The sequence below is a fragment of the Mesoplodon bidens genome (genome assembly GCF_964165515.1).
Source record: "Mesoplodon bidens genome assembly, chromosome: X".
NCBI classification, from domain to species: domain Eukaryota; kingdom Metazoa; phylum Chordata; class Mammalia; order Artiodactyla; family Ziphiidae; genus Mesoplodon; species Mesoplodon bidens.
This window is the reverse complement of record NC_138163.1, coordinates 38,531,418-38,555,520: the sequence shown is the minus strand read 5'-3', so window position 1 is coordinate 38,555,520 and position 24,103 is coordinate 38,531,418. Positions and strand designations below refer to the sequence as shown.

At 38.2% G+C, this 24,103-nt stretch overlaps 1 protein-coding gene across 1 annotated transcript in view; it reads left to right on the top strand.

Annotated features, from left to right (window-relative positions):
• The window catches only part of WDR44 (WD repeat domain 44), an 83,514-nt gene extending 65,947 nt beyond the window's left edge, over nucleotides 1-17,567 (top strand). Inside the window, exons 14-20 of the mRNA XM_081222889.1 lie at nucleotides 4,202-4,324; nucleotides 7,132-7,323; nucleotides 7,522-7,623; nucleotides 7,840-7,955; nucleotides 8,812-8,939; nucleotides 13,111-13,245; nucleotides 16,469-17,567. Coding sequence (XP_081079015.1) covers nucleotides 4,202-4,324; nucleotides 7,132-7,323; nucleotides 7,522-7,623; nucleotides 7,840-7,955; nucleotides 8,812-8,939; nucleotides 13,111-13,245; nucleotides 16,469-16,563 — 891 coding nt within the window. The 3' untranslated portion in view covers nucleotides 16,564-17,567. The remainder of the gene's footprint in view (nucleotides 1-4,201; nucleotides 4,325-7,131; nucleotides 7,324-7,521; nucleotides 7,624-7,839; nucleotides 7,956-8,811; nucleotides 8,940-13,110; nucleotides 13,246-16,468) is intronic.
• The last annotated feature ends 6,536 nt before the right edge of the window (nucleotides 17,568-24,103 follow it).

The window sequence follows — 24,103 nt, the reverse complement described above, 5'->3', positions numbered from 1 at the left end:
TTTCTTCCAGGTTGTCCATTTTATTGGCATAGAGTTGCTTGTAGTAGTCTCTTAGGATGCTTTGTATTTCTGCAGTGTCTGTTGTAACTTCTCCTTTTTCATTCCTAATTTTAATGATTTGAGTCCTCTCTCTCTTTTTCTTGATGAGTCTGGCTAATGGTTTATCAATTTTGTTTATCTTCTCAAAGAACCAGCTTTTCATTTTATTGATCTTTCCTATTGTTTTCTTCATTTCTATTTCATCTATTTCTGCTCTGATCTTTATGATTTCTTTCCTTCTACTAACTTTGGGTTTTGTTTGTTCTTCTTTCTCTAGTTTGTTTAGGGTAAGGTTAGATTGTTCATTTGAGATGTTTGTTGTTTCTTTAGGTAGGATTGTATTGCTATAAATTCCCTCTTAGAACTGCTTTTGCTGCATCCCATAGGTATTGGATCGTCGTGTTTTCACTGTCATTTGTCTCTAGGTATTTTTTTATATCCTCTTTGATTTCTTCAGTGATCTCTTGGTTATTTAGTAACGTGTTGTTTAGCCTCCATGCGTTTGTCTTTTTTACACTTTTTTCCCTGTAATTGATTTCTAGTCTCATATCGTGGTGGCGAGAGAAGATGCTTGATATGATTTCAGTTTTCTTAAATTTAGTGAGGCTTGATTTGTGACCAACGATGCGATCAATCCTGGAGAATGTTCCATGCACACTTGAGAAGAAAGTGTAACCTGCTGTTTTTGGATGGAATGTTTGGATGATCTGTCGATTGGTGTAAGTGTGGTGTTACAGTCCCCCACTATTACTGTGTTACTGTCGATTTCTTCTTTTATAGCTGTTAGCGGTTGCTTTATGTATTGAGGTGCTCCTATGTTGGGTGCATGTATTTTTTTGTGTGTGTGGTACGCAGGCCTCTCACTGTTGTGGCCTCTCCCGTTGCAGAACACAGGCTCCGGACGCGCAGGCTCAGCAGCCACGGCTCACGGGCCTAGCCGCTCCGTGGCGTGTGGGATCTTCCTGGACCGGGGCACGAACCCGTGTCCCCTGCATCGGCAGGCAGACTCTCAACCACTGCGCCACCAGGGAAGCCCCATGTATATTTATAATTGTTATATCTTCTTCTTGGATTGATCCCTTGATCATTATGTAGTGTCCTCCCTTGTCTTTTGTAACGTTCTTTATTTTAAAGTCTATTTTATCTGGTGTGAGTATTGCTACTCCAGCTTTCTTTTGATTTCCATTTGCATGGAATATCTTTTTCCATCCCCTGACTTTCAGTCTGTATGTGTCCCTAGGTCTGAAGTGGGTCTCTTGTAGACAGCATATATATGGGTCTTGTTTTTGTATCCATTCAGTGAGCCTGTGTCTTTTGGTTGGAGCATTTAATCCAGTCACATTTAAGGTGATTATCGATATGTATGTTTCTATTACCATTTTCTTAATTGTTTTGGGTTTGTTTTTGTAGGTCCTTTTCTTTTGTGTTTCCCACTTAGAGAAGTTCCTTTAGCATTTGTTGTAGGGCTGATTTGGTGGTGCTTAATTCTCTTAGCTTTTGCTTATCTGTAAAGCTTTTGATTTCTCCATCGAGTCTGAATGAGATCCTTGCTGGTTAGAGTAATCTTGGCTGTAGTTTCTTCCCTTTCATCACTTTAAATATGTCATGCCACCCCCTTCTGGCTTGTAGAGTTTCTGCTGAAAAGTCAGCTGTTTACCTTATGGGAGTTCCCTTGTATGTTATTTGTCATTTTTCCCTTGCTGCTTTCAATAATTTTTCTTTGTCTTTAATTTTTGCCTATTTGATTACTATGTGTCTTGGCGTGTTTCTCCTTGGGTTTATCCTATATGGGACTCTCTGCACTTCCTGGACTTGGGTGGCTATTTCCTTTGCCATGTTAGAGAAGTTTTCGACTATAATCTCTTCAAATATTATCTCTGGTCCTTTCTCTCTCTCTTCTCCTTCTGGGACCCGTATAATACAAATGTTGTTGCATTTAATGTTGTCCCAGAGGTCTCTTAGGCTGTTTTCATTTCTTTTCATTCTTTTTTCTTTATTCTGTTCCGCAGCAGTGAATTCCACCATTCTGTCTTCCAGGTCACTTACCCGTTCTTCTGCCTCAGTTATTCTGCTATTGATTCCTTCTAGTGTACTTTTCATTTCAGTTATTGTATTGTACCTCTCTGTTTGTTTGTTCTTTAATTTTTCTAGGTCTTTCTTAAACATTTCTTGCATCTTCTCAATCTTTGCCTCCATTCTTTTTCTGAGGTCCTGGATCATCTTCACTATCATTATTCTGAATTCTTTTTCTGGAAGATTGCCTATCTCCACTTCATTTAGTTGTTTTTCTGGGGTTTTATCTTGTTCCTTCATCTGGTACATAGCCCTCTGCCTTTTCATCTTGTCTAACTTTCTATGAATGTGGTTTTTGTTCCACAGGCTGCACGATTGTAGTTCTTGCTTCTGCTGTCTGCCCTCTGGTGGATTAGGTTATCTGAGAGGCTTGTGTAAGTTTCCTGATGGGAGGGACTGGTGGTGGGTAGAGCTGGCTGTTGCTCTGGTGGGCAGAGCTCAGTAAAACTTTAATCGGCTTGTCTGCTGATGGGTGGGGCTGGGTTCCCTCCCTGTTGGTTGTTTGGCCTGAGGCCACCCAACACTGGGGTCTTTGGTGGGGCTAATGGCAGACTCTGGGAGGGCTCACGCCAAGGAGGTCTCCCCAGAACTTCTGCTGCCAGTGTCATTGTCCTCACGGTGAGACACAGCCACCCCCTGCCTTTGCAGGTGACCCTCCAACACTAGCAGGTAGGTCTGGTTCAGTCTGCTATGGGGTCACTGCTCCTTCCCCTTGGTCCTGATGTGCACAGTATTTTGTGGGGGCCCTCCAAGAGTGGAGTCTCTGTCCCAGTCCTGTCAAAGTCCTGCGGTCAAATCCCGCTAGCTTTCAAAGTCTGGTTCTCTAGGAAATCCACCTCCTGTTGCTGGACCCCCAGCTTCAGAAGCCTGACGTGGGGCTCAGAGCCTTCACTCCAGTGGGTGGACTTCTGTGGTATAAGATTTCACCAGTTTGTGAGTCACCCACCCAGTAGTTATGGGATTTGATTTTATTGGTTTTTTTTTTTTTTTTTGCGGTACATGGGCCTCTCACTGCTGCGGCCCACCCCGCTGCGGAGCACAGGCTCCGGACACGCAGGCTCAGCGGCCATGGCTCACAGGCCCAGCCGCTCCGCGGCATGTGGGATCCTCCCGGACCGGGGCACAAACCCGCGTCCCCCGCATCAGCAGGCAGACTACCAACCACTGCGCCACCAGGGAAGCCCCTGATTTTATTGTGATTGCACCCCTCCTACTGTCTCATTGTGGCTTCTCCTTTGTCTTTGGATGTGGGATATCTTTTTTGGTGAGTTCCAGCGTCTTCCTGTCGATGATTGTTCAGCAGTTAGTTGTGATTCCGGTGTTCTTGCAAGAGGGAGTGACCTACAAAATCTGGTCTCGCACCCCTGCGCAATGGCACGTCTGGTACCCGGCAGGGCTGAGCGCCTGGTTATCCTATCCCCTTATGTATCAATCTGGAAGCTTTTGACAGATAGATGTTTGGTTTATGGGTGATGGGCCATCATAATGCCTAAATCAGTTACACTACCCTCTTCTAGCTTTGAAAATTCTATGATCTATTCTGAGACATTTGACAATTTCTATTCTCTAATTTTCTTGCCTAAGGTGTGGCAGGTGCACAATAGCTTTTCATTTCCATGCTGCATTATAGCATAATCTTTTTGAAGGCATTTTAAATGACAATTAGGGAGTTCATGTGAGTTAAAATTCACCAGTGTTATCAATGTGAAAATAACTGAAGTGACGATTAAATGAACAGATGAGTTACATTCATAACTAACTTCTAGTATATGTAGGCTCCAACAACCAAGGCACACCTTAGTCCTCTGTTGGCACCTGGCAGATTTCTTTCAACAAAAGTCATAAGATTCATCCTCATTTCAGAATGGGTAATGTGAAAAAGTCTTAGAATCAAAGAAATATGGTATTTAACTATTTGGAAAAAAATGGGATTGTCCAAGTGAATTGGATATCTTTGTGCTTTCTGATGCTGCATGTAACAATAGTAATGACAAAACTATTGAGATACCTAAAACTAAAAGTTCACTTTTATGGTGTAAGTACTTTTTTTCATATGGTGATAAAATAATCAATGTCAATTTCTCCGTAGAACTACTTTCTGCTTTCTTCTTCAATGGATAAAACAGTCAGGTTATGGCACATTTCCAGAAGAGAATGCCTTTGCTGTTTTCAGCATATAGATTTTGTCACTGCCATAGCTTTCCATCCAAGAGTAAGTATTTACATGTTTTTCTGTTATACTACAAGGAAGGTGAGGGAACCAGGTTTCTCTGGAGGGTAATTGGACTACAGGAGAAAAATTATTAATATCCACATAGTTAAGAGCAACTTAATTTAGTGTTTCATTCTGCTTTAAAAATAAGAAAGGAAATATTGTGCTAATCTTCATTTGAAGAGCTGGAAATATTATAGTCTAAATATGACAGTGAAAAGTCATCCGAAATCTTTAATAAGACCTGCAGGGTATAAATAAAGAAATAAAATATCCTATTAAAGAGGAGAGAGGTTGGAGACAGTGGAAGAAGAAAAGACGGCAGGTAAATAAATGAGAAAGGGAAGCATATAGGCAGGAATAGTTGTAGGAGGGTCAGGAAGGGAAGAGACAAAGAGGAAAAGGTTGAAAGAGGCAAAGACCAAAATTCATTACAAGATAGACTGAATTCCTATTTCAGGTCTGAAAACATTGTTAAACTTGAGATCCCTTCATACTCATTTTCAATGTAGAAAATCCTTTAATATCTTTCCTCTAGAAAGAATTTCATATGATTTCAACTAAATGAGAAAAATCTACCGTCATGGACTCCAGACCTATCTTATGCCCTTATAGGATAGAGCCACCAAATGCATGAGGCTAGAATAGTTTTAGTTCTTTGCAGCTGTAAGCACAAGGGATGTCACGTGTTGGCGCTGCTTCACTAGCTAGGTTGAAATAAGTGGAGGGCTTGAGCTGACCCTCATTGACTTTCCCTCCACTACATTTGTGTATTTACATTTCCAATCATGACCTCATCTCTATGTGTTTAGTACCCATTGTCTTTTTAATGCAACCTTTCAATTATATTGACATTTCTTTCTCTCCTTCCCCAAATTAAGGGAGAAGAATGACTTTTTTTTTCTCAATATAATTTCCCTCCCTGGACAGGCTTATAACATGGGCAGTAATAATTCTGAACCCTTAGAGAAGATTTTATTAAGAACTTTTGAAAATTGAAAATGCTTAATCTGGGCTTCCCTGGTGGCGCAGTGGTTGGGGGTCCGCCTGCCAATGCAGGGGACACGGGTTCGTGCCCCGGTCTGGGAAGATCCCACATGCCGCGGAGCGGCTGGGCCCCTGAGCCATGGCCACTGAGCCTGCGCGTCCGGAGCCTGTGCTCCGCAACGGGAGAGGCCACAACAGTGAGAGGCCCACGTACTGCAAAAAGAAAAATGCTTAATCTATGTTAATACTGTATCAGTTTTGACCATCAAGCTTTCGAGGCTTCTTTCTAAATAATACCCCCATCCTGTCACCTAAGGGTGCAACAAAAGGATAGATTTTACCCCTGTCAGCACCTGTGAGCAAAATCCTCCCACCTCTATTTTAACTATAATATATCAAGATGGAAGGAGAGGGGTATTAGGCGGTAATAGTTATCTATGTAGTACTTTATTATTAAGGTTTCTGTTTAGTCAATAATTTTCCTATACTTTTATTTGGTTTTCTTTTGGAAACTGAAAAGCCTTATTTCTAAAAATTCTACTGACCTGGAGAATTTATGAGAGGGGCTAGGGAAGAATGGGGTGGTGTTGACATTTTCCTAGGAAATATGACTCTATCAAATAATGTTACCTAGAAGAAAGCAAGCAGAGTTATAAAAGAAATAGCAAAATGGAGATACATACACACGTGTATATATGTATGTAAATAAAATTCTGAATTGTAAGACCAAGATGAAGTATTTTTATTTGTTCAGCACTTCTGCTGGTAGACATTGAGTTGAGCCTACTGTACCATAGCCATAAAAATGCCTATTCTATGAAGGTTATCCTTGACGGGCTTGAGAAGTCGGTAAGAATAATAATCTTGAGTGGAGAGGAAAATCTGTTTCTTGTTTTGGCATCCCAATTATTTTATTTTCTTTTTAATTTTTATGTTACCAAAAATTAGAGCAGCTTCATGGTAGGCTTGGTTTAGTTTAGAACAGGGTTTCTAAACCTTGGCACTAATGGCATTTGGGGTTGGATAATTCTTTTTCGTAGAGAGAGGAAAGGCTGTCCTGTGCATTGTAGGCTGTTTAGCAGCATTCCTGGCCTCTACCCACTAGATGTCAGTAGCGCCCCACCCTCTAAATTGTGACAATCCAAACTGTCTCCAGACATTGCTAGATGTCTCCTGTGGGGCCAGGTTGCCCCCAGCTGAGAACCCCTGGTTTGAGATTGAGAATTTAAATAGTGAAGCAATTCTCTGCTGACAGGGTGTCAGAGGTCCAAAAATTGACTGGTTCTGTGGGCTAACTGGCATTAATTACTCTTTTATCCGTCTGTTACATGTATCCCAAGGAAGGTATGGGCAAATGTACCATTTTAGGATAGTGTTTCCCAAAGCATGTTCCTTGAATTGCTAGCCCTGCTAGATGTCCCTACCTGACCCCCGAAAAAGTCGCCCGTTAAAGATTCAGAGTGCGTGTTAACTGAGAATCCTGTTTAACTTTCTGTAACCCAGAATTTCTCAAACTTATTTGACCACAGAACCCTTCTCCTACACAATGTATACTCAAACACATTATCTATTAACATCTATACCTTGGGAAAAGCAGTTTAAGGATATGATAAAGTGATTAGAATGTCATTTCTCCAAAATGAATACTGAGGTTTCTAATTGTTGTTATTTTTAGTGACTGAAGTAATGCTTACTTTAATACTTTTAAAATGAAATCTATATATTTTAACATTATTTCTAATAGACTTAATGTATTGATTTGCTAATGAGTTTTTCTTCATGTGATAAAATGAAAGCTTCCTCTTTCGTCACATTTTTAGGATGACAGGTATTTTCTAAGTGGGTCATTGGATGGAAAGCTCCGCCTTTGGAACATACCTGACAAAAAAGTGGCTTTGTGGAATGAAGTAGATGGTCAAACAAAATTGATCACAGCTGCAAATTTCTGTCAGAATGGCAAATATGCAGTGATTGGGACATATGATGGCAGGTGTATTTTCTATGATACAGAGGTAAATGACTTGTATAAATTACATACTTGAATACTTAGATACTTCTGTGGTTTGGAATAAGTTGGTGTATCCTCTCTGGGCTTTAACTGCCTTATCTGTAAATTAGGACAAATAATACCATGTTTGTCTGTGAGTTGGCTCAGATGATCTTTGAGTTTCTTTCTAATTCTGATCTTTTTAAATTGTGATTTTTTTTAGCATTTGAAATACCACACACAGATACATGTCCGATCTACCAGAGGGCGCAACAAGGTTGGAAGAAAAATTACTGGCATTGAGCCTTTACCTGGAGAAAATAAGGTACTAGGTATTCAAAACCATCTGTCTCCACACTATATATAGACTCCTGAAAGTAAGTTCTTCAAATCTCAGCTAAGAATATATTTCCTTTCCTATGGAATATTGCTTTTTCTAGTTTTGAGATATATTCTGTATGTGTCTAACACCCTTTTTTCGTTGTACCTTAGCACAGATTAAAAGATGGTATTTTTAACTTTTCCTTTGATTTGTTTTTAGATACTGGTAACTTCAAATGACTCCAGAATCAGACTATATGATCTTAGAGATTTGTCACTGTCCATGAAGTATAAGGGTTATGTCAACAGCAGCAGCCAGATCAAAGCAAGTTTCAGGTAAATTGGCAATGAGGAATTCCCAGAAGAGATCAGAACATTTCTCTTCTACTCCCATTTTTCCATTGATCTATGGCTTATGTTTATATGGTTCTGATAGTTACTTTGCAGTTTTACAACTGGTGTCTCATATTATCAGGCATACTTACATTATCCCGCTGTTTGGTAGAGTTCGAATTGCCCCTGCTCTGCGGATGAAGAAACCAACACCCAGAAAATTAAGTAATTTGCCTAAAGTCACACTGGTAGTTGCAGAACCAGGATTAGAAGACCCAGCTCCAGAATTTGTGCTTTTGTACTTTCATGTATGCTTTCTAAGAGGAAATTTACCCCACCACCGCCCACCCCACCCATGGTCTTGATCCTTTTAGATACAGAAGCTAATAAAGCATTTTGAGACCCTAAAGTACAGTGTCCTGTACTTACACCTTTGCATATCATTATTATTTGAACTGTTAGTTTGGGATCTGCAGGCTCTCCTGAAATACCTACCTTTTCTTCCTTTATAGCCCTCCTTATTTCAGCTCTTTTCTTACCAGTTCTCCTTTCTTCTTGAATTACCCAGTAATTTATTTGGTAAAGTATTCTGCTTCTCTCTTTTATCTCTTAAGTAGGCACTCATCCCAGTGTGGGTTAACCCAGCAGCAGTTACCTAGAGCTTCGATGAAAATACTAATGCCACTGGCCACCCATGTCAAACCTACACGTTCAGAACCTCTGGAGTGAGAGTAGGAGTCTGTATTTCAATAAGTTCTCTTGGCTGTTTTCTTAGGTATTCCAAACTAGGAAGCTCTGATAGAGGGAAACCTCAAAAAACCCACAACTTTGATTTTTTTTCTTTCTTCCCTAAATGTAGCCATGATTTTAGTTACCTCGTTAGTGGCTCAGAAGATAAGTATGTTTATATCTGGAGTACTTACCATGACTTAAGCAAGTTTACTTCAGTGAGGAGAGATCGTAATGACTTTTGGGAAGGTATTAAAGGTAAGTAAATGCCTACTTTTATGTGTCTTGTAAGTGAATAAAGTTAAAATGGAGATGTATTATAAGTAAATTTGTATAGGCTTTATTTCAGAGACAGTTTGGCAGTTTTAACTGCTTTCACGTTGTATTGGCTTTGTTTGATTTTCCTGTACCAAGGAAGAACTTATACTTGTCTAAAATTTGAGAAGTCATGGAATCTCAGAACTTATATGTGGTTTTGGTATTTTTTTTAACATCTTTATTGGAGTATAATTGCTTTACAATGGTGTGTTACTTGTTGCTTTATAACAAAGTGAATCAGCTATACATATACATATATCCCCATATCTCCTCCCTCTTGTGTCTCCCTCCCACCCTCCCTGTCCCACCCCTCTAGGTGGTCACAGAGCACCAAGCTGATCTCCCTGTGCTATGCGGCTGCTTCCCACTAGCTATCTGTTTTACATTTGGTGGAGTATATATGTCCATGCCGCTCTCTCACTTCGTCCCAGCTTACCCTTCCCCGTCTCCGTGTCCTCAAGCCCATTCTCTACGTCTGCATCTTGATTCCTGTCCTTCCCCTAGGCTCTTCAGAACCATTTTTTAAAATTTTTAGATTCCATATATATGTGTTAGCATACGGTATTTGTTTTTCTCTTTCTGACTTACTTCACTCTGTATGACAGACTCTGGGTCCATCCTCCTCACTACAAATAACTCAATTTCATTCCTTTCTATGGCTGAGTAATATTCCATTGTATATACGTGCCACGTCTTCTTTATCCATTCACCTGTCGATGGACACTTAGGTTGCTTCCATGTCCTGGCTATTGTAAATAGAGCTGCAATGAACATTGTGGTACATGACACTTTTTGAATTATGGTTTTCTCAGGGTATATGCCCAGTAGTGGGATTGCTGGGTCATATGGTAGTTCTATTTTTAGTTTTTTAAGAAACCTCCATACTGTTCTCCATAGTAGCTGTATCAATTTACATTCCCATCAACAGTGAAAGAGGGTTCCCTTTTCTTCACACCCTCTCCAGCATTTATTGTTTGTAGACTTTTTGATGATGGCCATTCTGACTGGTGTGAGGTGATACCTCACTGTAGTTTGGATTTGCATTTCTCTAATGATTAGTGATGTTGAGCATCCTTTCACATGTTTGTTGGCAATCTGTATATCTTCTTTGGAGAAATGCCTATTTAGGTCTTCTGCCCATTTTTGGATTGGGTTGTTTGTTCTTTTGATATTGAGCTACATGAGCTGCTTGTGAATTTTGGAGAATAGTCCTTTGTCAGTTGCTTCATTTGCAAACATTTTCTCCCATTCTGAGGGTTGTCTTTTCGTCTTGTTTATGGTTTCCTTTGCTGTGCAAAAGCTTTTAAGTTTCATTAGGTCCCATTTGTTTATTTTTGTTTTTATTTCCATTTCTCTAGGAGGTGGGTCAAAAAGGATCTTGCTGTGATTTATGTCATAAAGCATTCTGCCTATGTTTTCCTCTAAGAGTTTGATAGTGTCTGGCCTTACATTTAGGTCTTTAATCCATTTTGAGTTTATTTTTGTGTATGGTATTAGGGAGTGTTCTAATTTCATTCTTTTACATGTAGCTGTCCAGTTTTCCCAGCACCACTTATTGAAGAGGCTGTCTTTTCTCCATTGTATATTTTTGCCTCCTTTATCAAAAGTAAGGTGATAATATGTGTGTGGGTTTATCTCTAGGCTTTCTATCCTGTTCCATTGATCTATATTTCTGTTTTTGTGCCAGTACCATACTGTCTTGATGATTGTAGTTTTGTAGTATAGCCTGAAGTCTGGGAGCCTGATTCCTCCAGCTCTGTTTTTCTTTCTCAAGAGTGCTTTGGCCGTTCGGGGACTTTTGTGTTTCCATACAAATTGTGAACTTTTTTGTTCTAGTTCTGTGAAAAATGCCACTGGTAGTTTGATAGGGATTGCACTGAATCTGCAGATTGCTTTGGGTAGTAGAGTCATTTCCACAATGTTGATTCTTCCAACCAAGAACATGCTATATCTCTCCATCTGTTTTGTATCATCTTTAATTTCTTCCATCAGTGTCTTATAGTTTTCTGCATACAGGTCTTTGTCTCCTTAGGTAGGTTTATTCCTAGGTATTTTATTCTTTTTGTTGCAGTGGTAAATGGGAGTGTTTCCTTAATTTCTCTTTCAGATTTCTCTTCATTAGTGTATAGGAGTGCAAGAGATTTCTGTGCATTAATTTTGTATCCTGCTACTTTACCAAATTCATTGATTAGCTCTAGTAGTTTTCTGGTAGAGTCTTTAGGATTCTCTATGTATAGTATCATGTCATCTGCAGACAGTGACAGCTTTACTTCTTCTTTTCCGACTTGGATTCCTTTTCTTTCTTTTTCTTCTCTGATTGCTGTGGCTAAAACTTCCAAAACTATGTTGAATAATAGTGGTGAGAGTGGACAACCTTGTCTTGTTCCTGATCTTAGAGGAAATGGTTTCAGTTTTTCACCATTGAGAACGATATTGCCTGTGGGTTTGTCACATATGGCCTTTATTTTGTTGAGGTAAGTTCCCTCTATGCCTACTTTCTGGAGGGTTTTTATCATAAGTGGGTGTTGAATTTTGTCGACAGATTTTTCTTCATCTATTGAGATGATCATATGGTTTTTCTCCTTCAGTTTGTTAATATGGTGTATCACATTGATTGATTTGTGTATATTGAAGAATCCTTGCATTCCTGGGATAAACCCCACTAGATCATGGTATATGATCCTTTTAATGTGCTATTAGATTCTGTTTGCTAGTATTTTGTTGAGGATTTTTGCATCTATGTTCATCAGTGATATTGGCCTGTAGTTTTCTTTCTTTGTGACATCCTTGTCTGGTTTTGGTATCAAGGTGATGGTGGCCTCGTAGAATGAGTTTGGGAGTGTTCCTCCCTCTGCTATATTTTGGAAGAGTTTGAGAAGTTTATGTGTTAGCTCTTCTTTAAATGTTTGATAGAATTCGCCTGTGAAGCCATCTGGTCCTGGGCTTTTGTTTTTTGGAAGATTTTTAATCACAGTCTCAGTTTCAGTGCTTGTGATTGGTCTGTTTATATTTTCTGTTTCTTCCTGGTTCAGTCTCGGAAGGTTGTGCTTTTCTACGAATTTGTCCATTTCTTCCAGGTTGTCCATTTTATTGGCATAGAGTTGCTTGTAGTAATCCCTCATGATCCTTTGTATTTCTGCAGTGTCAGTTGTTACTTCTCCTTTTTCATTTCTAATTCTGTTGATTTGAGTCTTCTTTTCTTTCTTGATGAGTCTGGCTAAGGGTTTATCAGTTTTGTTTGTCGTCTTAGAGAACCAGCGTTTAGTTTTATTGATCTTAGCTATTGTTTCCTTCATTTCTTTTTCATTTATTTCTGCTCTGATCTTTATGATTTCTTTCCTTCTGCTAACTTTGGGGGTTTTTGCTCTTCTTTCTCTAATTGCTTTAGGTGTAAGATTAGGTTGTTTATTTGAGATGTTTCTTGTTTCTTTTGGTAGGATTGTATTGTTATAAACTTCCCTCTTAGAACTGCTTTTGCTGCATCCCATAGGTTTTGGGTCGTGGTGTTTTCATTGTCATTTGTTTCTAGTTATTTTTTGATTTCCTCTTTGGTTTCTTCAGTGACCTCTTGGTTATTTAGTAGTGTATTGGTTAGCTTCCATGGGTTTGTATTTTTTACAGATTTTTTTCCTGTAATTGATATGTAGTCTCATAGCGTTGTGGTCGGAAAAAATACTTAATACGGTTTCAATTTTCTTAAATTTACCATGGTTTGATTTGTGACCCAAGATATGGTCTATCCTGAAATATGTTCCATGAGCACTTGAGAAGAAAGTGTATTCTGTTGTTTTTGGATGGAATGTCCTATAAATATCAATCAAGTCCATCTTGTTTAATGTATCATGTAAAGCTTGTGTTTCCTTATTTATTTTCATTTTGGGTGATTTGTCCACTGGTGAAAGTGGGGGGTTAAAGTCCCCTACTATGATGGATTTGGGTTTATTTAAGAAAATATTTTGGGGTTTTAAATAGTTCTTAGTTACTTATATGTGAGTTTTTAAAGGTACTTGCATATAACATACACTATTATGTTTTTTGCTATATTATACTTTTTGTCTTGATGTTTAGAATCAAGTTTATTAGTTGTCTTGAAGTAAATTTTTTTTCCTAGCACATAATGCAGTTGTTACATCAGCCATCTTTGCTCCAAACCCAAGTTTGATGTTGTCTTTGGATGTGCCACCTGAAAAATCAGAAGGGAATGATAAAGGTGAAGATGCTGAAGTTTTGGATAACATGCCCTCTGGTAGGTATTCATATTTTATTTGTCCTTCATTTTCTCTAGTCAGCCTTTAGTAGCCTCATTGACCTGTGAGTATTATGAGGTCTTCATGAGTATGAAGAATATTTCTTTTATGCAACATAATGGTTGTCAGATGTTCATTTCTGAACATTTTGGTAATATAGTTCTTGCAAGTTTTATTTCTTTTAAATTCACCTGGGAATTAAAACTGAAAATTTTGAAAGTTGATAATTTTTTTTATGGACAACTATTCTCTTTAGAGAAATGCAAACCAGACATAAATATATATGAGATAAATTATCTGTCTCTACTGCACTATAATCTCTGTGAGGGCAAAGACTTTATGTGTTTTGTTTATTGTTGTAGGGCCAGTGCCTAGCACAGTGCTTGCCTGCATATAGTAGGTGCTTAATAAACATTTATGGAATAAGTGAATTAAACCAAAATTAAAGCAGTGTTCTTTTCTAATTGCCACAAATTTACAGCTTCTCATAGATAGCTATTTACAAGCCAGTAATTCTTGCCCTTTGCAGCAAATACTTTGAGAATGAATAGTACTTTCAATTATATAAAATGCTCAGATTAGGAAGTGAAAAGAAACCATCAAGTAGTATTGAGTGCCAATTATATAAAAATGGTCCCTGTTAATTCTTAAGAGTAAGATAAAACCATGTAAACTTGGACCAGTTGTTAATGAAAACAAGTTTGTATTGTTAAAATCTATTGCAGAATATTTTATTAAATGTGTTTTCTCACTTTAGAGACTATACCCAGGCCTTGTAGAGAGTTATAAAGTCACAACAATAGATACAATGTAGTAAGAGTGCTTCTAAAAGTATTTGAATACTAAAAAGTTCTCAAGCATTTTTATCTCATTTAATATCAAGTAATTTCCCTTGTGGTATTATTTGCACTATACACTATACTAAATACACTATTTCTTCTGTCTGTGAAGAAAAATTTTGATAGCAAAGATGAACTTCAGTCTAGCACTTCTTTCTTTTTTTTATTTAAATATTTATTTATTTATTCATTTGGTTACACTGGATCTTACTTGTGGCAGGCAGGCTCCTTAGTTGTGGCATGTGGGATCTAGTTCCCTGACCAGGGATCGAACCCAGACCACCTGCATTGGGAGTGTGGAGTCTTATCCACTGTGCCACCAGGGAAGTCCCTAGCACTTCTTTCAATTACCAGACTTAAAAATCAGCCAACTCAGAATTATTACACCTTTACTAAATGCCTGTTTGGAAATATTTCTTTTCATTTTCTTTTTCTTTTTTTCTCACAGTCAAATCCTACTTCTCTCTTCTAAATTAGGTCATTTGGTTGGGTTTTTTTCCTTTTCTTTTTCCCCAATACCTTTTTACACTCCGCACATTTCCCCTACACATTGAACAGAAAATTCTAGCTTTTTAAACCATTTGAGGAAAAATGAAAAGTACCTTTTTTAAACTTCTCAAAACTGCACCATATTAACATGGTTCAGTTATTACTTCACTGGGTCCTTTTTAAAGAGGCACAACTTTGGATCATACTTAGATTTGTGTTTGCTGTTTTGTACCTGTGTAGGTATACTCTAAGAATAAACTCTTAAACTCGGGGTATGAGATCATAAAATATATCTGATTGCCTTCCTCTTTATTCTGACATATTTGGCAACTTAAGCTTCAGTTTTCCTCATGTTTAAAATGGTGATAGTACCTCATTTAAAAGGTTGTGATATGGGCAGAAGACCTCAATAGACATTTCTCCAAAGAAGACCTACAGATGGCCAACAGGCACATGAAAAGATGCTCCACATCGCTAATTATTAGAGGAATGCAAATCAAAACTACAGTGTACACACACACACACACACACACACACACTGGAATATTACTCAACCATAAAAACGAATGAAATAATGTCATTTGCAGCAATGTGGATGGACCTAGCGATTATCATATTAAGTGAAGTAAGTCAGAGAAAGACAAATATATCACTTATATGTGGAATCTAAAAAATAGTACACATGAACTTATTTACAAAACAGAAACAGACTCACAGACATAGAAAACAAACTTATGGCTACCAGTGAGGAAGGGGGGAGGGATAAATTAGGAGTATCTCCGAATCACTTTGCTGTACACCTGAAATTAACACAATATATTAAATCAACTATACTTCAATTAAAAAAAAGATACAGCTGAAAACTAAAGAAAAAAAAGACAAAACAAGGTTGTGAGAAGAATTAAAGATAACACATGTAAGGTGTCTAGCAAAATGCCTGGCATGTAATAGACATTATCATCTTCATTATATTGTATCTTATAAGGCATTTATATATATATATATATATATATATATATATATATATGATGAATTATTTTCTTCTCTAGCCTTTCTGATATCCCTCAGTTGTTTGCTGCTGCTTCTGCTGCATAGCACTACTTTGAGATATACCAAAAGTGTGGCTAGGAATGTTCAGCAGCTTAGGATATGTTTTTAGCAAATCTAAGTGAAACCATTTTGTCTAACTCATCCTGTACACAACTTCCCAGTTTGGATAATTTTCTTCCTTACTAATCAGTCCTTCTTAAATCCACAATTTTTGCCTATGCATAATAGTTAACACTGAATTTTGTTTTTTAAATGTTTTTACCAACAAATGTAAGTGGTAAGCGTTTTTGCCATTCAGCGTAGGAGCTACATGGTTCTTCAGTATGGACTGGAAAGGCAAAAGGTTCTCTCAGCATTCACAGAGTGATCGTGTGTACTTCATTTCATGGCAGTTCCAGTATGTCTACTGTACAGTAAACCTTACTGTCAACCTCATTAGTGAACCCTGTTGGCAAAAGACTTGCCCAGCTGATCCCATCCTGCCAACATTCCAGTCCTGGGGCTGAATAACACGCTAGCCTCTTGTCGCAAAATGAAGAATTAGACAACTTAGAGGCCTTGGCTGCCTGGGAGTAAATCCAGGCATCCTGGCCCCAAGGGACCATAATCTCTCCTTAGCTGCCAGGAAAAGAGCAGCTAAGACAAGGTAAGTGGAAGTGAGCCTCAGAGAGGAGAGGTACAGGAGGATGAAAGGATCACAGGAGCAAGCCAGAAAAGAGAGACTGAAAAGGCTGGAAGAGGTTCTTCCGCCCCAGAGGTAGAGGGTCATGGGCATGTGACAATTGTGGCAGCAGGCTTCATATTCCTTTAAAATCAACTAAAAACTTTCTTTTATGCCCTTAAGGTATTATGAAGACAGATAACACAGAAGTTCTTCTCTCTGCTGACTTCACTGGAGCAATCAAAGTGTTTATTAACAAAAGGAAAAATGTATCTTAATTTGAAATGACATTTAAAATAAACATATCAGTAAGTTTCTATATGTATCAGAACTGAAAAAAAGTTATAGTGTTTCAGGTCAATATCCTTTTTTTAATTTTTATTGGAAGTTGTTCAAATATAATATATTTTTTGAGAGGCAACGTTAATGATCTAGTAAACCCGGGACTGATAGAGTAGAAAGGAATGTAGCTAGAATAGCATTGCCAAACATTAGGCTTTACGTTTTGTTATGTTTGTGTTTTTGTTATATAATTGTGAACATGCACAGGTTTCTGCATGAAAATATATTAATATATTAATCACATGTGTGTGCCTTTTGGTTACATGCACTAAATCTAACAGAGTTAAATTATTTCAGTGGCTCTTTTGGCCTCTTACTGAGGGGGAGTGTCTTGTTTCTAGCTTAAATAATTTCTTTTGCACAAAATTTCATTTTTAAGAGAAGTGGTATCTTTTGACTGAGTTACTATTTTTAAAATGTTATATAGGTTTTCAGTAGGTCAACAACCATGTGTAAATGGTTTTTATAAATTTCTCAATTTGGGGACTTTTTTTGTGTGTGGTCTAAATTGTGGACTTAAGATTCTTTTCTTTGTATGTGTGTGTGTGTGTATATATATATATATATATACATATATATATTATTTTTTTTTTGCCACACTGGAGCACAATGTTTCCTATGTAAAGAATTCTTTTCATTCTTTATCCATGAGCACCAGGCTTTGCTCACTTAAAAAAAATTAAGCCACATTAAGGAGTGAGTCTTCTTTTTTACAATAATGTAAAAAATGGACAGTTTACATTTTTTAAAGCATTGTAGTTTTAAAAATTAAGCTGTTTTGTTTTGTGTTGTTGAATTTGAAAGCCTTTGTAAATATTGATATAATGTACCAATGAAATAACATCTGGGGTGATGGAACCCTGATAATGTTGTTGATGGTTAGCATATGTTTCTGAAAATTAAATATGTATTATTAAAAGTTGGTGGCCAAAACTTGTTAGACATATGACTTTATTTTCAGATGACTTCGGTAAATTGAGAAATGTAAAAAAACCAAAATCTTGTTTCATAATTTGATTTTTAGCAAGCAGAGATCAAATTTTGGACCCCTAAATTATAATGCATTAGCTACATACCTTTAAGAAAAAAGTTTTTAACTCTAGTTCTAAAATGAACACTGCTAACAGTTCATCTGTATGCTTATATGTTCTTTACTGCATTTGTTTTCAGTATATAGGTGAGAAGCTGGGGAGCCGTGATCCCATCCTTATTAATCAGCATGGTCTTTTTTTTAAATTTATTTATTTATTTTTGGCTGCGTTGGGTCTTCGTTACTGCACATGGGCTTTCTCTAGTTGCGGTGAGCGGGGGCTACTTTTGGCTGTGGTGTGTGGGCTTCTCGTTGTGGTGGGTTCTCTTATTGCAGAGCATGGGCTCTAGGTGCACAGGCTTCAGTAGTTGTGGCTCACAGGCTCTAGAGCACAGGCTCAGTAGTTGTGGCGCATGGGCTTAGTTGCTCCGCGGCATGTGGGATCTTCCCGGACCAGGGCTCGAACCCATGTCCCCTGCATTAGTAGGCGGATTCTTAACCACTGAGCCACCAGGGAAGCCCATCAGCATGGTCTTGAGGTGTCGTGGATTTTCTAGTTCATTGCATATGATTTGCCTTGGTTTTACCCCTATGCTGCTTTCTTCCTCTTGCCAGTGCTTTGCTTTCTCCTTCCCCTCCTCTCACCTTCCTCACACTTCTTTCCCCACTTCTGCTCACTTTTCTGTACTCTACCTGACAGACCGAGTTTTTATGCCATTGGCTTTTTAACCAGTCACTTTCATAGTCTCAGGGTCTGGATGGCAGTGTGATTGGTCTGGTGTGTCAAAGAATTCAGTGTCTTCAACCCTCTTGGCTTTCACTGACTTCTGCCTGAGGCCTTGTAGTCTGCTGTGGTGCTGGATGTTTCAACTGCAGATAATCAGGGTGTTGCCATATGAATATTTCCTGATAGGTTTTATGTGGTTTCTTGAACAAAAAGGCAAAAATAGTTGGGATGCAAGCTTAAGAGAACAATACTGACACTTCTAAATTTCGTTTTAAAAATTGTTGGCTATCACTATATAAATACACTGCGAAGTTACAAGTCAGAAAGTGAGTTTGAAAAGGTAGATGAAGATGTATACAAAGAAAAATTGAACAATATTTTTCCCTAAAATGAATATTAGAAACTCACTGTAATAAGTTGTGTGGTGTTATAGGAAGGAGCACAGATTCTAGAATTAGATAAACTTAGATTTGGTTTCCTCTGTTAGCACCTTCCTTGAGCAAGTTATTCTGTATTAATTTCCATGTCCTTATCTGTAATACAAGAATATCTAATGGAAATTGTAAAGATTTACTGAGAAATCATGTATGTATAAAGCTTGGTACCTAGCCAGTAGGTGTACTCAACAAACACACATTTCTCACTGCCTCTCCTGAATCCCTGAGTACCCTCCTAGACCAAAAAAAAAAAAAAAAAAGATGTGGAAGTGCTTTCTAGATATTGAGATTTCATGGACAAATAGTATTTTAGGGATTGACATAGGGCACCAGCCTTTTTCTGCCAACTCAACACTTTTAAAAACTGCCACCATCTACTATCACCTCATCATAAAAGAGAGAACATTTTAATACTAAAAAAGTCACTAAGAAAAGTCAAGCACAATCTTATCTTAGAGCAACAAACAGTCTAAAGTGAATAAACCTAGCTTTTGAAAAAAGTAACCATATTACCTTATTTTCCCTTTTTCCTTTGGTGAAAATTTCATCACAGACTTGGTGTGGCTGCCTGAACAAGTTTAAAACCACATTTCATTAAAAACTCTTTGAAGAGTCATATTGAGCCTTCCCCTGCCTCCATCTTGTTTACCTTAATTGGAATTAAAATATGAATGACTCAACATATTTAGCATGCCATTTTCTCTGGTCTTCAAATTATACAGCTGGGCAGTTGCTTTTTATTCTTTGAAGTATGTGTTTAACATTAATATATCCATCCCCAAAATTCCACTTTCGGTTGTATAATTTTGAGAGCCAGCTCTCCTCACTGATACAAAAAAATCAAATTATCAGAATGTTTTTAAGTTATTTAATTATTATGGGGATTCAAGATAAAGTTTTCAAAAGAAAATCATTCCCAGTTTCACTGGTTTTTAGCTTCCTTGCCTTCTTCATTAAGCAGATGTTTATTGAACACCTACTACGTACAGACCACTGCTGGGACTAGAAAAGAATAAGGCAGCAGCCGTGTGTCAGAGGAGCTCACAGTCTGATGGAGAAGATGGCCACAGAAACAAGTAAGAGACTTGGAACTATCTTGTGGCTGTGGCCCTAGAAATGCCCCTTCTCATCCTATCCCCTGTCTGTTCTACCCTTCCTAGTAACTCATGGCAGCCACTTGATTCTCAGGCCCGTCTTAGTTCATCTAATATTACAAGTAGCAAGGATAATATGGGTAAAAGACCTTATGAGTAAGCCATAGGTAAGGTGGAAAAAATGGAGTACCCACCATGCCAACATCTTCGCTGGTCTCTGGCCCCCTCCTCCCAGACTAAAATCATTGTCTATTTCCTCTACATTCTTACCTGTCTTCTGTTTTGAGCTAACTCCTGTTTAACAGACCCCCCTTCCCCACAACTGCTCTCCTGTTCCCTTCAGTTCCGAAGCTTGGTCCATTTTGTTTTCTTTCGTTCTCCAGATTTGAGTCATCTAGTCTTGGGGAAGCCAGGTTCCCCGTTAGCCACAACCACTTGGCTGGTGTAGACCCATGCACATGAAGTAAATTCAGGTTGATACAGCAGGGCCAGCGTGAAGGGTGGTGTAGAAATGAGGGGAGAGATCCACTGCAGAGTCCCCAGCAAATCAAATGTCATCATGTAGGTAATCTACGGTGGTCCAGGCAGATGCAGTTTGCCTGTACATCCAGCTACCCTGCATTACATTTTTAAATTTTTATTTTGGAATAACTTTAGACTTACAGAAAAGTTGCAAAGAAAATACGGCGTTCCCATATACTCCTTACCCAGTTTCCCTTAATGTTAATATCTTACGTTACCATGGCACAGTGATCAAAACTAAAACCCACACTGGTACAATACTATTAAATAAACTCCAGACTTTATTCACATTGCACCAGTTTTCCACTAGTGTCCTTTTTCACTTCCAAGATCCAGTCCAGAATACCTTATTGCATTTAGGCATATTGTGCTTTCTTAATTTAAATAAACTTTTTATTTTAGAATAGTTTTAGATTTTTAAGAAAAGTTTGCAAAGAGTTCACATATCCCCTGCACCAATTCCTCGTACTGTTAACATCTTACATTACAATGGCACATTTTTCACATTAAGGAACCAACATTTGTACATTACTGTTAACTAAACTCCACACTTTATTCAGATTTCACTAGTTTTTACCTAATGTCCTTTTTCTGTTCCGGATTCCCATCTAGAATGTAACATTACACGTGGTCGTCAGGTCTCCTTAGGCTCTTAGCCACGACATTTTCTCATGCTTTCCATGACCTCAGCAGTTTTGAGGAGTACTGGTTAAGTACTTTGTTGAATGTCCCTCAGTTTGGGTTTGTCTGGTATTTTTCTCATGATTCAACAGGCTATGAACTTTGGGGAGGAAGACCACAGAGGTGAATTACTCTTTTCATTACATCACATCAAGGATATACGCTATGGAGAACAGTATGGAGATACCTTAAAAAACTAAAAATTGAACTATTATATGATCCAGCAATCCCACTGCTGGGCATATAGCCGGAGAAAACCATAATTCAAAAAGATACATGTACCACAGTGTTCACTGCAGCACTATTTACAATAGCCAGGACATGGAAACAACCTAAATGGCCTTCGACAGATGAATGGGTAAAGAAGATGTGGCACATATATACAATGGAATATTACTCAGCCATAAAAAGGAACAAAATTGAGTTATTTGTAGTGATGTGGATGGACCTAGAGTCTGTCATACAGAGTGAAGTAAGTCAGAAAGAGAAAAATGAATACCATATGCTAATGCATACATATGGAATCCAGAAAAATGGTACTGATGAACCCAGTGGTAGGGCAGGAATAAAGATGCAAACGTTGAGAACTGACTTGAGAACATGGGGAGGGTGAAGGGTAAGCTGGGACCTAGTGAGGGAGTGGCATTGACATATATACACTACCCAATGTAAAATAGCTAGCTAGTGGGAAGCAGCCGCATAGCACAGGGAGATCAGCTTGGTGCTCTGTGACCACCTAGAGGGGTGGGATAGGGAGGGTGGGAGGGAGGGGATATGGGAATATATGTATACATATAGCTGATTCACTTTGTTGTACAGCAGAAACTAACCCAACATTGTAAAGCAATTATATGCCAATAAAGATGTATTTTTAAAAAAAGGATACATACTACCAACATGACATCACCTGGCTGAGGAATGTTTGTCAGGTTTCTCTATTATAAAGTTACTTTTTTCTCACTTTCCATAAATCTTCTCTTTGGAAGTGAATCACTAAGCACAGCCCAAACTCAAGGGGTAAGGAAGAGTTAAGGCCCACCTCCTTGAGGAGCAAGTATCTGTATAACTTAATTTGGAATTGCTCAGTACAGGAGATAGGTCTCTTCTCCCTTATTTATTTATTTATTCAACCATTTGTTTATATCAGCATGGACTTACAGGTATTTATTTTATACTTTGAGTTACATCGCAATACTACATTGTTTTGTTGTTCAACTTGTTCCAGCCTTAGCCATTGAGGATTCTTTCAAGTTGGCTTCTGTGTCCCTTTGACTTTTTTTTTTAGCACTTCCTTACTTTCTGTCACTCCCAACATGCTCCAGGTTCATTCTGTGTATTTCCTGCTCCAGCCCTATAATCAACCATTTATCCCAGTTCCTTTTATTGGAGACTGGTATTAGAAACTAAGATTTGGGTGATAGGTGTGCTCATTGCTACTGGGGCATTGTTTCTCTTAGGCCCTCTCAGCTGACTGAGCAAAGAAATATATGCATGTATACTAATCTCCACACATCTATAAAAATTTCTCTGTAACCATCTCTATATTAAATTAGACGTGAATCCTTGCTGATGTCTCTGAGTAATCCATGAACACATGGATTATTCTAGTTTCCTCCTCTTGCTTATGGATAACCTCCCTCTCCAACAGTGAGACACCTGGTTTCCACCATTTACTTCCCATTTACTTATTTGTTCAATCACAACATAACATATTCAGCAGTTTCAGAATTGCTAACCCATACCCCCATGGGAAATACCTTTACCAACTAGATTAGAATGCAGTTTTTACATACAGTCCTTTGTCTTTTATGTCGTAATTTCTGGTTACAACACTGTTTTTCGAAGTTACTAAGGTCAGCGCCTTTTTTCTCCACTCACATCACCTTTTTAAATATTAGATTCATTTACATTATCTGTTCCTCTAATAAAATCTATTGGGGACTTCCCTGGTGGCAGAGTGGTTAAGAATCCACCTGCCAATGCAGAGGACACGGGTTCGAGCCCTGGTCCGGGAAGATCCCACATGCCGCAGAGCAACTAAGCCCATGCGCCACTACTGAGCCTGCACTCTAGAGCCCGCAAGCCACAACTACTGAGCCGGTGTGCCACAACCACTGAAGCCCGTGCACCTAGAGCCTGTGCTCTGCAACAAGAGAAGCCACCACACAGAGAAGCCCGTGCACCACAGTGAAGAGTAGCCCCCGCTCGCCACAGCTAGAGAAAGCCCACGCACAACAATGAAGACCCAACGCAGCCAAAAATTAATTAATTAATTAAAATTTTTAAAAAATTAAAAATCTATTGGGTTTGATGATGTACATAGACTAACTTATTTAGTAAGTAAGCAGTGGCATTCTTTTGTAGACAACTTCCTGCCTTGCTTTCAAATGCTTAGCATCATCCCAAAGCAGATTTATAGTCTGTCCTGTTGCTGCACTGGGGTTGCACTTATTCAGCAAACATCAAGCGCTTAGTCTGTGTCAAGACCTTGAGGGAGTCTAGTAGAAGAAACAGACAAGAATGATGATTCCATCCAGACTCTTAGCATGATTAAAGGGTAGTCTTATCTGATTTTCCTACTTCTCAATGCCAAGCCATTTACTAATACATATATATACATGTGTATGTATATACATATGATGTTGGGTTAAGTCAAAACCCAGTTCTCTGATTTACCATGCAAGCAGGTATTGATTCCCCCTTGCTTATATAATATTGTGTTTATATAAGTACTGCTTATAAGTATAAGCAGTACTCAGTTATCAAAAAGCAAACTTATTCGAGCATATACAAAATTTGGTGATTATCTAAAGGAATTAGTAATTCATTAGAATATATGAAGTCCATTCTCAAAGAAAAGACATTTCTAATTTAGTTATGAATACCTTAATTCTCTCTCCTGATGAAAAGATGCGCAGGTAGAGCCGTTCCGATGGATACTCTAAAAGTTGAGTACATTGGTCATTTGGATTCATGCTGTGGATC